Genomic DNA, 18789 nt, shown 5'->3' on the forward strand with positions numbered 1-18789 from the left:
GGGGGGTGCACCCCACTGTTTGAGAATCACGGATATAATACTTAAATATTTCATACAATTTATATAGAATTACAAGTGAAAAAAACCTCAGGTAAGCAGCAACAACTGCCAAATCACCCCCCCACCTTAAAAAAAAAAAAGAAAAAAAAAAACCCTCACTGTCTTCTGTGGTGTGGCCAGTGATAGTTGTAAATGGGCCTTCTTGATGCTGCAAGTTGATGCGGATGTGAAAGTGGTACAAAGTGAAGGGCATGAGGTCACTGATAACCACAGATGGCCTGTCACTGAAAGAAGATAAATAACTTGTTAAGGGGTCAGATCATTGCAACACTGTGAATATACAAACATGAGTTTTACCAATGCTTCAGAAAGGACAAACTGGCTACAGAAACCATTTCACCACCACTACTATCCCACCTGCACAAAGAATCCAGTTCTGTAAGTTACATAACCAGATTAAAACAGTATCAGATGCATTTATTAGATCTTAGTGAATATGAACTTCCCTGTGCAGATAAAAACTAAAAATACAACCTAGAAAATAACACCACAGAACTAACCAACACGCACCAGTCCACACTTCTCAGCTGAACTTTGTCTCACAAAAGAGTTTTTTGGCACTGTGTTTTACATTAAAAACAAGTAAGTGAAATCCCCAATGAAGAAAATTATTTGAGATTTAATTTGTGACTCATTTGTGCATTAGTAAATTAGCACTTTGTTTATACTGATCCATGGAGTGAAAACTAAACATTAAAATCTCCTGCTTTAAGAATTTGTTTTTTAAAAAAAAGAGGGTACAGTCATCAATGTACTAACCTGCTGATGCACTTTCCAATGTCACTGGGAGGTGCTGAGCTCAGCGAGTAGCACACCTCATAGCAAGTGATGTCATCTCGCAAAGCAGATGGCCTCCACTCAAGTATGATGGAGGTAGGGCTATTTGGGTGCATTTGTATATCTTTGGGAACAGGAGGCAGCAGCCCATCCAATATGCGAAATGTGTGAGAGACTTGCACATCCTTCCTGCTGGCATATACTGTTACCTCATAATAGGTGTCATTATCTGCAACCCAAGAAATTTGTTCTCTATTGGCTTGCATGGTCAATTTGTATTAGATCACAAACCAAATTTTCATTTTACTGCAACCAAAAAGGATTAATGTTATCAGATTTTTAACTGTTGTAGATACTCTTTATACCAATTTTCTTTCTCCTATTCCCCCTACCCCCAACTTAAATTACTGAAAGTGAAGAACACTGAATGAAGAGCTTACATCATAACTGAGAGATTTAAAATTTTGTCACTAGCCACTCAAACCTATAAAAATAATAAGAGAACTGGTGACTTCAAAGAACTGATCCCACCTCTGCCATGATCTTACAATCTTATTTACTTTTAAAGACAATTCTCTAAAAGAACAAAACCCATTTTCCTAAAAAAAGAGAGAGAAAGCATATAAGAGTAAATGCCACTGTCTTTCAGCCTCATAGGGATCACGTTACTTACCCAGTCCACCAAGGACATAGAAGACAGCAGGAGGGTCCACAGGTACACGAAGAATGGGACTGTGCTGACCATTCAGAAGCCGCAGCTCTATCAAACGAATGGTGTCAATGATGTTGTCTGGGCTTGTCAAGTCAAGAGCCTCCCATTGAACCTGAACTGCAGAAGAATTGAGGACTTCAATCTTCAGACCTGGCAGCTGCCCAACTGCAACAGAAAAGAGGTGTATGGTATAAACACACAAACACTAAGTTTGCACTGTCAAAGACACATCCACACAGACACATACAGCTCAAGAAATAAACTTTGGAAACCAAAAGTGCACCACTCAAGAGTGATGTCTACCTCAAAATCATATGAAACTGCATGAATCAATACACAACAGTACTTTGTTGACAAAAATTTGTATCAAGCATGATTAAGTGCATCAAATATATTCAAAAAGTGAAATGAGTGTTTTGCGTATGCAGGAATATGTGAACATACATGTGTGTGTTTACGCAGATGCACTCATTCTAGGGTGGGAGGAAGGGGGAGGGAATACTTAGAAGCCATCCAGACAAAGATATCTGCTAATCAATCCACATTTGTTAAATGAACCTGGTGTTCATAATAAGCCAAGAACACTGGCATATGAACTTTCCCAGAAACTCATCATTTAACCTGTTTTAACAAACACACGTACATGTACCAACTTACTGGGACTAGCCTCAAGTGTTTTATGAAATGACCATTGCCAATCATCCTCAGGTGGAAAGCCCTTCTGTGTTGCTGCCAGCAGTCTGACTTCATATTGTGTATCTGGCTTCAGACCTGTGCAGTGACCCGTCATAAAAATTTAACTCTGAACATGCAGTATTTTCTTTAGTAGCATGGATTTATTACCTGACAATGTAAAGTGATGTACTTATGATTTAGTAACCTAGGTGCAGGTGGATAAGAACAAACAAAACAATCTGGAACACAGACCAGATAAAAGAGCTCCTTATGCAGCTCCAACATCTAGTCTGCATTTGCTGGCCAGCAGTCAGCAAAACAGCTAATATTTTATAACAATTTAAGCAGATCGCTAGACATCAGTCTAGCAGTCGCATCATGTGCACCTGGCCCCCAGTCTGCTTGAGAAACATTCTACTTCTCTGGTTTGAGTACACAGTTCACACAATCCACACTCATATCAGTTTATCTTTCATGTTTAACATCCACTTTCAAATTATTTAGAGTTAAGAAAATACAGTAAAAACTTTTCACTAAGAATTTACAAATGGTGACCCTCATTTTTTCAAAATGTATTTTGATATTGTTACCTCTATAACAACTGCCTCTCCAACGCACCTTATGACCAACAATTTGTGCTCTATTATGACTTTTTTTTTACTCTATTAAAAAAATAAAATATGCAAAAGTACATACACAAAAACCAAGCAATTAAAGTTTATAGCGAAAGTGGTTACCATTCCATAGCATCAATTTTTAAAAAAATGGAGGCAGTTAGGGATGACAAGGGATGAATATGCCCTGAAGTTTGATTAAGCTGCCTAATAATCTACAAGGTACATTATGCTAGTCAATAAAGCAAACCTGTGATTGTGTAGGATGTCTCGGAACCATTGATTATATGAGTGGTAATGTCACTGGGCTGCAAACTAGAGCGATACTGCAGGCGGTATTTAGTAATGACGCCTCTACGTTCAGCAAGTGGCATCTCATCCCACTTCACCAGTAAACTGTCAGCCGAAGGGATCAACTGAAATGTTGGCTTCCCTCTTGGTACTGTCAAATAACAGAAACATGAAATCTTTAGCTCTGATGTATGCTGAACAAATATAAAATATTAATGTTAACAGTGTCACTGATGTATTCTTCCTGTATTTGAGGTTGAAGGGAAGGGGGGAAACAAGCTCTTGGGGCAAAGTATTGTAAACAACACAACTCCCTTTTGCGATTATACAAGAGGTCCCAGTCACACTTGCTTGAATGAATGAATCTGAAGAAGTCAGGCCTCCAACCCTGACTACTTGTTTCCCAACCTTTCAAGCCTTCCCAAACCTGTCCCCCCCTCTAATTCCTCAATTGTCACATGGTTCCCTTTGTCTCCCATGTCATGATCTAGACAGCCAAGTTCACTGACTGGTCCAGTCCAATGCCCAGGGTCAGGTTGCCATAAAGCATACCATACACACGTGTGGGCATACTTGTGGATGTGTGTACATGTGTGCATGTATGGCTGTTTGTGCATATACATGTATGTGCATGTATACCCCCACCCACCCACCCCACACACACTGGTAACTATGTAAAGTTTGATGCAAGAAACTTCCCCCAAATCTGGGATGTATAAGATACTCTTTTTTCAAAATCTGTTCTTTACCCTCTTCTGATCTCAAAATACACATGTACAAACATTGCCATCCACATGAAGACTTAACACAGACACCAGGACTGAACCTGGATACCTTTATATTGTGAATGTCTTAGCTAGTGGAAGATCTGTTTCACATGTTAATTTGGCATACTGTATACAAGCATGGCATCACAAGTTTCACCTCATTTTTTTTTTATTGAGGCGTTTATCTTGCAAACAAGAGGGAAGAGATAACAGCTTTGAGAAAGAGTATCTTGTACAAAGCCTTACCCAACCATGAAAAAAATATGCACTCTACAGAACTTTAAGAGAACTGCTGTAATTGAAATGTTCTGTCTCCCAACACACACACACACAAATAAAAAGATAAGCATTCACCATCTTCTTCTGTGCGTGCTTCAACAGCCTCAGACAATTTGCTTGCTCCTTTAGCATTGTAAGCCTGAACTCGGATGGAATACAGTGTGCTAGGCTGCAAAAGGGTCAAGTTAAAGGACTGCTGCTCTTCTAGGGTGCCGTGATGGAACTTCTGGGACGGATGGGTTGTGTCTTCCACTGCAAATACAGACACAAGTATATCTCAGTTATTTGCTGGATTTCATTTTTATATCAAGCATTGCCATTTCACCAACATGGTTTTTAATTACTACAGATACTTTTGCGATACAAATTTATCTGATTATCCTATACCAGAAATTTCAAACTGAAAGCCTCTACCTCTCGGTTTTTCTGTCTAACCTACACATAATCCTCAAGTTTTATGACAAGCAGTGTGTTTAGACAAAAAATGGTATGGCTGAATCATACACTGTGGATTTGTCATTACTACAATGTTTTAACCAATATATAAATTAAACATGCCGCCTATGCCAAACATAAACGAAGCTGCTGCCATCATGATATCCTGTCACTGTGATCATGCATAACAACGTAAATAAGCTAGACAGCAAAAGTAAAAGCTACTCACAAGAAAAGGCATGGATAACATAAGTGAGAATGGGTGTCACAGGGTGCACCTGTTTCCAAGTGATCAACAGGCTGGTGCTGTTTAAAGGAGTGACTGTTAGGTCTACAGGCTCTTGTGGGGCATCCTCTGCAAATAACCAAAGGCAATATGTCAAAACCTACAAAAACAACACGGAAGCTTGTTCTCAAAAAAAGGTAGGTAAAATAGAAAAATTAATTAAAAAATGAAATAACAGTGACGCTGGACTCTTATAATATTGGAATGTTCTAGCAACTAATCTTACTAATAATCCTTAAGACTGTAATAGATAACTGAGTAATGAATCATGACTAGGTCACAAAGACAATGCTCGATATCTACACAATCTCCACTGAATGCACAAGAAGTGAAACCCTGTTTCCCCACTCTATGCTTTTATGAATACAAACACACATTCTTGGACTTACTGTTGAAGAAGACTTCGACAAGTGCCAGAGCAATAACCTGACCAATAGGATTCTCAACCACACATTGGTAGTAGCCAGTATTTATGAGATCAACGTTGTACATGAACAGACTCTGTGAATCTTTCTTGAGCTGCAGAAAGAACAGAAGATACTTTAAAATCAATTGTGTTACACAGAGTGCATACTAATAAAAGGGGTCCCATAGCATACTAACCATAAGGACAACAAATACAAATAATAGACTCTGTCTAGGGCATGGCATAAGTAAGAAAAAAGTGCAACCCTCTTTTTCTGCCACCTTCTATCTTCCATGTGGGTTGGAAGAGGGGAGAAAGGGTTCCAGTCCATAGGTCTGGATGAGCCTTACAATGGCAGTGACTACTGTTCCAGTTGAATACCCTATCAACCAGGCTACAGTACTCAGTTTTTTACATAAAGCAAAATGTTTAAACTTTTTTCATACTGTTGGCAAATTTGAATGCAAAGATATCTTTTTAATATTTTAATTTTTTTTTTAAAGCTGGTAACTATGAAGTATACAAAATTCCCTGATGGTTGCCCTCAAATATTCATAAACAGATCAAAGAATCTCACAAAATCAGAAGATGTTTGTATATCTTCACTTGGTATCTTTAATCTACATGGTCAACTTTTAGAGAATAACAAGGCAAATGTGCCAGCAAAACTGCTGCCATACCTCATACCGGCCAATGCCTGCTCTGGAGACAGGTACACCATTGAAGTACCAACTGATACTTGGCTTGGGCGTACCGGACACTTCACAAACTAGGTTCACCACACGAGCCAATGGCCACCGATTGGATTTGGGAGCATCTGTAATTACTGGCAATGCTGCACACAAGAAACAGCAAATGCTTTTAATTGACAATCTAATGGGGTTAAATTCAGAAATGAACAATAAGAGTACACCTGAGTTTCTACTAGGATAGTTACCCAAAGAACTCAGAAAAACAAATCTTCTCTTGCTTTATCTTCACACAATTCAAAAGATAATTTAAATACCAATGGAAAAAAAATTGTGCTGCAAATCATCTGGAATCCTTTATATCTTGAGCAATTTTAAGACATTTTTTCAAAGTTCAGGTCAAATTCACAAAAAGACTGTCTTAAAATTTAACAAGTACTTAAGTCTCTTTGTCACAAAGTGTCATTTAATAAAGAATTATCTTTTTAACAAAAGAACTGAAAGGAACTGATCTTAAAAACAGGAATAGGTGGAGTTATTCAGTGAGATTTAGGCAAATACACAGTAAATGGCTGTGCATATGACTTTCAATAGGAAGAATGCTGCCTAATAAGTCAACACTGCATAAACTTTTTTAATAAAATGGTAAAAGTGAAACTGAAACAAGAGCAAACACTCTCCCAACTGATACTCACTCTGCACTTCCAAATGTGCACTGGCATTTAGAGTTTTACTACCCACTGTAACATGACAATGATACATCCCTTCATCAGTCCTTCTAACATTTTCAATGACCAGGCTGCCTTGCCCAACTATGCGCACCCTGTCCATCAATGGCCGCTTGTCTGCAATATGACATAGATAAAGATGTCATTAATTTGCACTTACTAAAATAAAGTGATGAAAATGATCTCCAGATACAGACTAAACAATGTGCATAATTTTTCTTAGTATGTAGCACAGGTAAGTGTTATCATGAAGTAAAAGTTCACAAAATAAGCATAATCCAAGAATGGGACGATGGTCATTTTCCATTAAAATTTAGATTCAACAAACTTTCTTCCAGCTCTTCAAATGGCTTCAACTTGCTGTTTCCCATATATTCTGTCTTGCTCAGGTTATATGAAAGCCTACATATCACATTAAAGCTATGCCTAACTATTTAGAAATGAAATGAAAGTACCTGCACGTTGCCATGATATGGTGGGCATGGGGTTTCCATCCGCTAAGCACTCCAGCATGACTGTCTGTCCATCCATGGCTGTAGTGTTGTGTGGAGCCACCAGCATTCGGATTGGGCGCCTTGTTGAAGCTAGAGAAAAGGGGGGGAAAAAAGTGGTGGGGTGTAGTACTTTTATCAAATGCGTATATGACATAAAATAATTTGACTTTTTAAAATGTGAATATAAATAAATTGGGGTTTGTTTCTTTGTGCATTATATAGACTACTGCTAAATATCCTACAATCCTTGACAGATCTCTCAACACCTTTAAGCAAATATTTATCACTCCTGTTTCATCCCACTTCAAAAAAACCTTTGCAAAAATGCATCACATACATACTCAAATAAAGGTTTACAGTGAAAATAAACAGCATGAGGAAAAACCTACAAGGGTTGACAGTAAGCGTTCCTTGTCGTGACCACTTCCACTTGATGTTGTCCACCTCATCCTGCAAACTGTTGAAATTCTGTGCAGCCATGCAGCGATACATCCCTGCATCAGAAGCTTGCACATTTTGTATCTGCAAGGCTCCGGTAGGAAACTGTATAAATCTAAAAAAAACCAACAAAAAAACAAACAAAGCCCAATGTGGCTACAGACTCAAATTCCAACTTTTATATGTAAACTATTAACATAGGTGCTTCATGCTGGGTTCTTCCAAACACCATGAAACAGTCTTCTTTTAGTTTTTCAAATAAAAATTATGGAATTATTTGCTTCAGTAAATAACTTTATCAATCTATAAAGCTGCTTATTCCATGACATGAAATTGCCTTCAACACCCACTGCATCAGTTTATTGTGAGACAAATCTTGTGTTATCTAGATGAGGTAGGTGATGAATTTCATTCTCTGTGTTCACCCTTTGTTAATAATAATAAATGCAAAATTTTTATTGCATATACTCACACTTCTAAAAAGCATGCTCTTAGTACTTAAGAACAAGACATGGGCAATATACAAAACAAAATAACAAACAACATATGAACTACGGAAGGATAAACAATAATACTGATGATGAGTTTTTAAAAAAAAAAAAAACCCACACATACAGAAAACGCAAAGAGGAACCAATTAACAACGACAGAGTATTGTGAATCTGTAAAAAGGAAGACGAGTAGGGAAGCTGCAAGATGCAGAAATAGAGGGAAGGGTGTGAAAAAGGATTGCTAGCTGTTTCTTGGAAAGTGCTGCTTCCTGTATATTTTGTGCATCATACAAATGTATTTAAATTTCACTAGCTGATAAATAATAAATCTAAAAGTATACTTATTAATTTAAGCAAATTTGTTCAAACTGCATTATCACTGTTTAAACAGGGTTCCCAGGGATCAGGGATGGTGCCAAAAAAGGACCTTAAAAGGACCTTTCGTGCATTCGTAAGGACCTAAGTGACAGTCATCAATGCTTAAGTTTTTCTCTTGTGTGGTCGGAAAGACGTATTATTTATGAATCTGTGGTCTTCTCTATGTTCTCAAATACATGTATTTCTAGTAATAAATAATCGAGTTAATTTTGATGCCTGTCTGCCATATTTAGATTAGATAACTTAAAAAGTGTCCTTAGCGCGCCTATAACATACACCGTTAATGTTCCAAGTTTTCTAGAAATCTAAGTAATAATAATTGCAAAACCTGAAAGCCATTCTTTGGTGTAATACAAAAGTCAGTTCACGTGTCTCTCTCTCGCATACACACTCTAACGGGAAGAGAGAGAGAAATAGAGCTATGCACAGTAGTACTAGAATATCAAGGTTCAAGAAAGAGTAAGTTTCTAAAGACCTTTTGAAAAAAGAGTGTTTTTTGCGAATACGGAAGGGCAACTAGTGTTGTACAGATGTGTAGACCAAACATGCGGCGAAAAATCGTCGGTATTTTGCGCCAAAGTCGACTCCGGAAATAAATTTGTGGTAATATTTTTTCGATAAAAGGACTTAAAAGGGTCACAGAGAAAATGTAAGGACCTGTGTGAGAATTTGAAAGGACCGCATGGCAAATAAAAGGACTTAAAAGGCCTTTCGGCGAAAATTCAATATAAAAGGACTTAAAAGGACCTTGCAAGGACCTGGGAACCCTGTTAAATAATATATATATCATGTATTCATCTATATCTTTTGCCATATTGTCACCATTTGTTGTATATATGAGATTGTTATTGTGTGATGTGTATCTTATCCGATGTTATGGCCAAAAATGCCCCCAGGGCTTACAGCCAATAAAATAAATGAAATGAAAAACAAAAAAAGGGAACATTTGAAATATAGCAAAATGCAGCTATCTATTAAGATCACTGCGGACATGAAGTAGCATTATACACGCGCCTTCAAAAGTCTTAAAAAAAAGTATGAGCATTTGACAATGATTAAAAAAAATGCTCTCATGATATGTGAACAGCACTTATGCACCAGTTTTCTACATGATTCAGGTGCTGACTGAAGGCTTTTCCAATAAAAGCTACCAATAATGAAACATTCTAAAACTGTTCAGTTACCCCATTCATTAATGAAATCATCTACAGATAGAAATGTTAATGCTTAACTGATCAGCCCAAATGTTTACCCCATTCACTAATTAAATCAGCAAGCAGTCTGGATGAAACCTGCAGTCATCAGGCGATAAGGCCTCAATAAAGACCAAATGTTCAGCTTTATCTTTTTTTCTTAGCATTAGCATGAGATTTTTCATACCATCAACACACATTTGCCTGAATTTTGTCAGACCATTAACACAGAATCAGAGAAAAACCACTAGAGAAATTTAACTTTTAAGCAGAATCCTACTTGTTCAATAAGTGAACGCTATCAAGTTCATCTATAGGATACAAAATAAAGTGCCCAGTCCCACTTTCTTTGTGAGGAATACAAACTCTCATGTTCCAAAAGACAATGTGGGACAAATGAATAGAAAAATTCCATGCCTTACTTGCACAAGATAATGAAACTGTTGTGGCCAAGCTATGCCATATAACTGTGACAAGTGAACAAAGGATGTGACCCAATGACTGAATAATTCACTTTCCCAGCAGGCCTAATTAAGGCAGAAAGGGGGTGGGGAGGGGAAAAATTGTTTTCATACCTGTCATTGTTTGAGGGAAGCTGGGAATTGTCCTTCTGCCAAACAATCACAGCTGGGGGAGTGGCTTGTATGCTGCATTCAAATCGAGCAGTGCCACCAATGAAAGCTTCAAATGCTTTAGGTTCTTGAGTGAAGTTTCGTGAAATACCTGTTAACAAAGTCAAAAAACTGTAAACACAAGCTGGTAAATGCCACAGAACACATTTTTTAAAATATGCTAACTACAGGCATGTTTAACTGCAAGTCACGTGTAAAGATTACTCATATTCTAGATTTAATTCAGGACTTTTCTCTTTTATTTACTTGACAATGTGCTCAACATAATGCATTTCACAACACTTGCAAAATGGAGGAAATTATTAATAGGCTTGACAACGTTATCATGTACCTATTTATCTGTTTAAACTGATAACTTGATCAGGGCACTTTGCTAGGAATGGCCAGACAGAACATGTAATCTAAGTTTTGCTTTGCACATGATTCATGTGTGTCTAACCTTGTGCATAATGACAGTGCAATAATTCAACATTAATTATCAGCCTTCTGACATCTGCCAGCATAACTGATTCACCAAAATTGGGAGGGCAGAATTCAGGCAGTTCTTTTCATTTGCAAATCTATTTCCCCAAGAGGCTTATATAAAACCCTATTGCCCCTCAATTCTGATCCCATCTGCATTTCATTTTCCAGCACTGAAAGAATAAATTGGTTTTACATGGTAAAGACTAGTCTTCTAATTTTTCACAATGAACCCAACAAATATTATCTGTAATATCTAGAAATGGCTTCTCCACCCCTACCCTTAATGTTTTCCCACTCAGTTCCTTCTTAACATGAACTGATATTCAAAGTTTGGCAAAATACAATTTTCTATGTTAGCATTCTCACAGAAATTGGTAAGCAAATGTTTGGTATTGCTTTAGGATACGTTTTGGCATTAGATATTTTTTCCAATATCAAAAACTGAGCATTAAACAGTAGTATGCACCAGAAACCAGAAATACCAACAAGAAAATTACTATTCGGATGGATATACATCAACATCACTCTCTTAAGAAACCCTTTTTTCTCTTTAACAAAGCTATACCTTCCTCCCTTTTTAGGTTTATAGTACTATTGTGAATGAGTGAGAGAAAGACATTCTGAATCAAAGTATAGCATATCAGAACAACAATGTCTGTTACTGTAAAATCATATGCAGGGCCTGTCACTCTCATATGCAAGCAGACAAATCACTTTCTTATATATCTGCAATTTCAGGCTCTTGTCAAAGTGGTCTCACATAAGTGAAAGTCAGAGCCAGAGGGCGTCAACACAGCACACATTCCAAAAGACTGTCCTTTTCTCCTACTCAAGAACTTCACTATTTAACATGCGGCAACAGACCTTAAGGACTATTAAGTGACTTCAAGAAGCTATCCTATCCATCAAGACACTAATCATTCCAATGTGATACCATGACCATGCAAAAAGCACAGTTTTTCTAGGGTGTGTTGATAATACTAAACAATTAGCCCTTTGTAGTATTAACCAGTGTGATAAAAATATTACTAAAATACAAGCATGAAACAATCTTACAATTTATTAATACTATAGTTGCATGTCTAGCATCATCTATGAATGTGAGAGAAATCCTGTCCACATCTAGCACAGCAAGGCTATTATTAACCTGTGTTGTAGTTGACATTTCCCACTATACTATCTACAGAGGCCAATGTAGGTCAAGAGCCTGTTAATATCAAGGTTAAAGAACTACATTCAAGTGAGAAGTGCTGGCCCATCAAGTGCTGTGCAAAGTATATGAAAAAGTCAGCATTAATGTCAAGAGTTCAAGATCAAAATTACAGTAAAATGATGAAAACTAACGTGTGTGCATACATACAAACTCTCTCTCTCCCATACAATGCAGTGGTTTAGTGAAAAAACTAAGGATAATTTTTGTATCCTATAAAATTAGCCCTAAATTAAAAAAAGAGGCAATAATTTTCAGTGATTATACAAGTACCACCTGACAGGTTCATCCACAGAAGTACTTTATAAATGAAGTCCTTGCCCCTTGCTGAAAAGCACTGCCATTTCAGTTAGCAATGCATATAGTGGAGAGCCAATCTCCTAGGAACTAATCAATTTATCTTAATGCAAATGGCTCTAGACAAGCATCAAATGCTAGGTAGAAATTCTGAGAAAACAGGAAGTCTGCACCTATTTCAAGACAGAGGTTAAGACAAAAAAATGCAGGTGCAGATTGCAGGCTAGAAATCAGAATTTACTCAATATGTTGAGTTGTACACATAACATTCTGTGCAACATGAATGGCAGATGCCATGGTAACAGACCTGCACAGTGAATTTTCGTGAACCATAAAGTGAATGAACTTGTAAGCTTCCTAACAAAAAAATGAGTCAGAAGAACTTTTGATAGTGTAAACTTACAAACTCTCTCAAGAACTATAGCATACACTGAATAGTCTTTCTTTCCCATCCTCGTACACACTTGCTAAGAAAAAGCCATATAAATAAAATGACAAACATAAAGAGTATTGTCAAGGAACAAAGTGGAAAATTTAAAGGACCAAAAAATTTAATTCTCCGACTGAATGAAGTTAATTAACCATCCAATTCTAGAATAAAAAAATCTGAGTTTGATAAAGCAGTGAAAGTCTCATTAAAGACTATGTTTAAGAAATATTCTTGTACAAAGAAATCATCTTGCTTCTAAGTTCTCTAAGTTGTAGTTCTGATGATGGAAATGTAGTGTGACTTGTTTGAAACTTACACCGCAGAGCCAACATGTTAAATGCCAGCTTTTCAAATAAATCCTGTTCCACTTGAACTCCTTAACCCTCATTCTTGCATTAGAGTGCTGTACTTTGCCCATATGGATTGTTGGCTTCATCAGCTTACAAAGTTACATCTTTCCTTTGCCTACAGCTATATGATATGCACCGATCTCATCACAACTAATCAATCAATGGTATCTTGCTACTGATAGGAGAGTCTTAGAAATGAACAATGACACTTAGTAAATGACTACCCCATGCATTTCCCACTCATTCTAGCTTTTGAAATGATGGCACCTGGGGTTAATCAAGAATTCTTGCTAGCGCCTATCACACTGACCCCCAGAACAGAGCTACATTAGGATAACAGAGCAAGAGCAAGAGAAACTGAGTGGTCTGGGAACTGGGGGGTAGGTGGGACCACTTCAACTTCAACAGGAAGGAGTCCCTTCTTTGGCTTTTTGTTTCCCTGGTCCACTGTTTTACTTGTGAGCAATAATTTCCTTATAGTACAAATATGTGAGAAAGCCTAGATGAAACTTTTCTGCTTATACATTTGTTTTCCCATGGTAAATCTCACTTTTTTTCCTTTTTGCCATAATTTTCCTCTAAAGCCAAATGTCAGTAAACTTTTCAACTTGGCAAGTGAACATGTCCCTTTTCATATATTTACCTATTCTCAAGTATTCAGGTAAAACTGAATTTAAAATCAGCACCCTTTAAATGTACCTTATGGTTGGTACAGTCGGACCTCGATAAGTCGAACTCAAAGGGACCCGAAAAAAATTCGACTTACAGAGTTTTCAAATTAGGGAAAATGGCATAATAGGCGCAGGTATTTGGCCGGGAACTAACAATTAATTCGATATAGGGAGGTTTTTGACTTAGGGAAGGTCAACTTATCGAGGTCTGACTGTACTTTTTAAAGATGCTTAAAAACTTGTTTAATTCAAAGGCTTTGGGGGAAACCTGCCTACAGCTAAGACAAACTACTCTTGCATTTTTAAAATTTGAAATATTTCAACTATGCATATTGTATTAATCCATTAAAGTCAAAATATTCAGAATCCTGCTGTGACCCTGTATACATCTTGAGGTGATCCAAAATAATAATTATGCTCCATTTTCTTTACCTACTTTCTGTCATATTTGTGCCCCTTAGTTTTGCCTGCCTTCGTGAATAGGTATAATTCAGATATCTATAGTGTAATATTATTTTGTGCCTCATAAGCACATCAATATCATATTACACTACAGAGATCTGAAGCCTGGACCCTCAGAGGGGGAGAGATACAGTAGTGGCAATTCTCCCAGGGCTGTCTGGCGGCTTACTCAACCTCATTCCTCTCTACCTTCCATCGGTATGGTTGATGGAAACAGTTACACCAGGGCAGGACATAGTGCCTGCAGAAGTATGGTAATCCAGAAAGAGTATGAATAGGTGAGACTGTGTTTAAAGGGGAATTAAACACAAAATCTGATTGGTGTACGGTATGCTTTGGCCTTCTTCCCACTCTTTTCCTACGGGCTGGTATGGCTTGTTTCACGGGCAGGTGAACCTCGTCAGGAGAACGCCGTCGGCTAGCGTGGCTGGGGGACAAGGGAAGGAGCAAAATGAGAAAGAGGTTTCGAAAAAGTCGCAGTGTCAAAGAGCTTATGCAGTTTCCGTGAACGCAAGCATTCCTTGGAAATCATGGTACTTTTTTCACAACTGGTGCATCTGTATATATTTTTAAAACTTAATAAAAGCCTTCGATTCACGAGATGTCCGAATGGCAAGTTAACACTGCTGCTAGTTTTTCTCGGACCAGCAAAAACAGCTCAGAACATGATGGGTGCTGCAGTTTCAGTGGGGAAAGCCTCAACTTGAAAGGATGTTGGGGCAGCTCTCGGGGTGCTTCTCGTGCAGGATGGCATAGCGACTGATGAACTGGCGTTCACCAAGCAACGTAGATTTCTTTGTAATGTGCCGACTCGCTCTGTCAAGCGCGGCGAAAACGCAGTCTGAACTACTGCGTTTATTTTTCTCCGCAACGCATGCTGGGAAACGAAACACGGAGCACTTTCTTTCGACAGGTAACGGTAACACGGGGGTCAGGGCTGCGACCTGGCAGAAGTTAACCGTGAGCAGGACACGGCATGTGGAGGCAGGCGTCCAACCACACGTTTTTATAATCTCTAGACAAGATTTTTTTAGAGTTCGGCGCAAAGCACGGGGAAATTCAACTACAGGTAAAAAGAGCGCGGAGCGTATGTGTGTTTACATAACAACTAACAAGTGTCCAAAATGTTATCATTTGTAGAAATGGGCGAGTGCGTGCTGTACAGCTGGTTACAACAACCGACAGACGAAAGATTTGTACGCCTTTTGATGTTTTTTCAACACATGCAAGTTACATCTGAAGATTTTTTATTAAGAATTATTATTTGTTTAAAATCTGATTAAAAATGCATCCTTAATTAATTTGCATTATACACGATGCAATGTTAATAATTATACATGATGCAAAGTTAATAATGTGATGTAATATGATATAATGTAAATATTTTGAAGACATTTCAGGCAGAATAAATACTATAAAGCACTGAAGGATTTATATAGCGGATGCTTAATGAGTTAACTACTTTAATTTTAAGAAAGGTACATTTAATAAAGGTGTGTTGATATTTTTAGGTTGCCATCAGACTCATCATGTGGGCTTTGTGGCATGAAAAGGATTTGTCCTGGAAACAGCCTTGGGTAATCAGAGACTGTATTATCTAAACATCAGCAAGAACAGTTATTTACTGTATTTGTTGTTAGGGCAATTAATAGGGTATCAATAATTCAGTTCAACTTCTTTGTCAATGAAACATTCATAATGTATAATCAATTTTCCTAGTGATGTGAATGAAGTAGAAGATGAAGCTAAATATAATACAAGGATCTTTATGGCTGTGTAAAATTTCATTAACTTCACTGGCAATTTTTCATGCATTGGTGAAGTTACAGGTTTGAAAGCAGTATCGTGGAAATACCTATTTGAGCCACTGTGATGAACATGTCTTTAAAATATATTTTTTTAAAGTTTATACAGTCTGATTATGAGTATGCACACAGAATGAGATTTAGAAAATCAATACAGTACAAGCTTCACTTCAAGGAGAGAATTCTTCCAATTATAAAACATTTGTATCAACTGTGCTTGTATTTTCCTATAATGTTTTATTTGGTAACAGAAGTTGTTTCAACACTGTTTACAGAGGTAAAAGAGAAACATAATCAAATAATGCTTTGTTGTGAACAGTGTTTTGGAGTAAGAAGCTGTAGCTGGTTTGTAACTTGCCAAAGCATATATGGGATTAGATATTTTAATTATTGTATTTTCTAACAGTTAAAAACAGAATAAAAATGCGTTGTCAACTATAATTCCAAAAATATTGGTTTTTATGATTTTTCATTAATGTACAACAATTTAATAAGAATATGAATGGCTTATTTGTTAGGCCTTTAGGCCCGTTCAAAAGGATAGACTTACCACAATTATTTTTAGCAGAAGCACTGTTTTGTCAGTCTCAAATGAAGAAATTTGATAGTTCTAGTTTTCTAAGCATGCATTTGAAGGTTTTGAGATATTTTACATCATGTAGTCCATTTAAGACTGCACAAAGAGAAAGGTGAGGGGGAAATTCGCGTAAAATGTGCAGCCAGCAACTATATAGCTCTAATGGCTGTATCACAGATCTGGGTATCTGAATGTTTTCTACCTGGTAATGAGAATGGTAAGTACACATTTTAAAACTACGCGCGATCCTTCTGAAACCCTCGTGTAAATCGTGAGTCATGTGTACTGCAACATCGCAAGCTCACACTAAGCTGGTTTTTTCAAAAGAACATCCACAGAACAGAATCGTGACTAAGGTACCGTTCTGCGAGGCTCTGCGCTGACAAGTTATCTCCCCCAGCTGTGAACGAGTTGTGACTGGCGAGTTCTTACAGTTAAAGAACAGACTGCTTTCCTTTGCTTCGCTTTTCAGGCCAGGTGACTTCCGACTCTTTGACCGAGGCCGACTCCGGGATTCCCGGTGGCTCTCTGCCCCTCTGTTGTAAAACAGACGGGGGATGGGGGGAAATTGTTTTTTGCTGCCTTCGACTTGTGCTGGGCTGCATGATCCTATCTTATTCTTCAAGGTAAGCTTGATCGGTGTTACCTCGACCAGTTCCCTTGAACATCTTTAATCCACACTGTTCGGACTAATCTGCTAAGCCTTCTCCGAACGGCAGCGTTTACTTTAAAAGTAAACGCTGTTTTGTTTTGGCTTTTTTATTTCAAAACCATAAAGTTTGTGTTCTTCCTCTGCCGACTAAAACTCTGACCATGGAGTGAGTCGTATAAAATTGATTCTAAAGCAGCAGTTTATGTCCATCTACGCTTCCCGCACACTACACGCACCTCCCCCTCGTTTACTGCCTCTGTCATTTCTCCGCTGTCTCGCACCTCGTATCCGCTAACCCAAACGTGGGTTTATGCCAGGTCAAGCACGATCGTGCCTCCCCCCCCCCCAACACGCAAGCTACGTTAGTTCCCGTCCAAACGCGGGTGTGGGGAGGGAGAGCTTGTTTACCTCAATGACCTATTTCTCCAGCCCCCCCCCCCTTACTTTCAATCCTTCGCCGCGGGACGTTGCAGCACAAGCCCCGCCTACTTGCCTATTGATTACCACGTCACGTGCACAAAAAAAGGACAGATTGTAGCGCTCAGCTACAGCAAAGTGTGTGTGGGGGAGATATATATCACCAACTGTACGAAGCGCTTCTGGCACACCTACGTCCCCATACACACATCCGTACGAGGAGGCCAGCCAGAACCACTATCTGCAGTAAGCTTTATCTTTGGTCCATCACCTAGTTGAGAATGACTCGGCTGTTCCTTTCGTTAGGCGCTGCCCTCCTCCCCTCGCTCGAGGCCTGTACATCAATGTTGCCGTCAAAACAATCCTGATCAAGAAGCATGACTAGAACAGCTTCTTGTCACTGAAATACATTATTTATGACGGTGTGCTCGGGCTCACCAACCTGGTCCACTGTAACACGAGTGCGACGCTTCTTCACGTGCAAGACCAGCTTTTTTCCTGCGAGTTTTAAACAAGCAGCAGTTAGACAAGTACATGTATTCTTTATTCTGTCAATTAGTAGCTAACGAGGGCAAGACTGATCAGCGAGCCATTGGGCTGTTACTGTACATTGTACTTTTTGGTGAAGCGAGTACTTCGACACGACAAATGGGCGGTTTTGCTGAATGAAGCTCACCTCTGCCTCTTGTAACGCGGCAACGGTCTAACGCCGATGAATGACTGCTCTCAGGCAGCCCGTGCGGGCGGGCGCAAGGCCTGTGAGCGAGCCAGCCAGTCAGCTCCGCCATCGTGCGTGTCATGCCCCCACCCCAACACCCAGCGCCCAGGCGCGAGCTGGGCGCGTGCACAGGAAGGCGCGGGCGGGCCAAGTGTGAGAGGACAAGGAGAGGGCGGAGGCCGCGCGCAAGGTTGGATGGTGGGGTGATGGAGGGGTTGATGCGGTGGAGGGGAGTGCATGCGGGGACGGGGGGAGGAATAAGGGTTTTTTTTCGGGGGGACAGCGAAATAAACTAGGTCAACGCCTTAACACGCGGCCTCTAGCAGTAGCACTCTCCACGAAGCGAACTGCGCCCACCCCACCTTTATCCTCCGCAGGCCCCTCCAGGAA

At 38.9% G+C, this 18789-nt stretch overlaps 1 protein-coding gene across 2 annotated transcripts in view; it reads right to left on the reverse strand.

Moving 5' to 3' along the window:
- LOC112556734 (protogenin-like) overlaps window positions 1–18789 on the reverse strand; it is a 64993-nt gene that overhangs the window by 21538 nt on the left and 24666 nt on the right. For both annotated transcript variants that reach the window (XM_025226015.1, XM_025226014.1), the window contains exons 3-15: window positions 10289–10436; window positions 7603–7766; window positions 7175–7303; window positions 6687–6836; window positions 5983–6137; window positions 5286–5415; window positions 4840–4965; window positions 4251–4427; window positions 3089–3280; window positions 2207–2320; window positions 1511–1714; window positions 820–1066; window positions 160–284 (exon numbers count right to left, since the gene is read on the reverse strand). In XM_025226015.1, coding sequence (XP_025081800.1) covers window positions 160–284; window positions 820–1066; window positions 1511–1714; window positions 2207–2320; window positions 3089–3280; window positions 4251–4427; window positions 4840–4965; window positions 5286–5415; window positions 5983–6137; window positions 6687–6836; window positions 7175–7303; window positions 7603–7766; window positions 10289–10436 — 2061 coding nt within the window. The remainder of the gene's footprint in view (window positions 1–159; window positions 285–819; window positions 1067–1510; window positions 1715–2206; window positions 2321–3088; window positions 3281–4250; window positions 4428–4839; window positions 4966–5285; window positions 5416–5982; window positions 6138–6686; window positions 6837–7174; window positions 7304–7602; window positions 7767–10288; window positions 10437–18789) is intronic.

This window comes from Pomacea canaliculata, linkage group LG2 (assembly GCF_003073045.1).
Source record: "Pomacea canaliculata isolate SZHN2017 linkage group LG2, ASM307304v1, whole genome shotgun sequence".
NCBI lineage: Eukaryota > Metazoa > Mollusca > Gastropoda > Architaenioglossa > Ampullariidae > Pomacea > Pomacea canaliculata.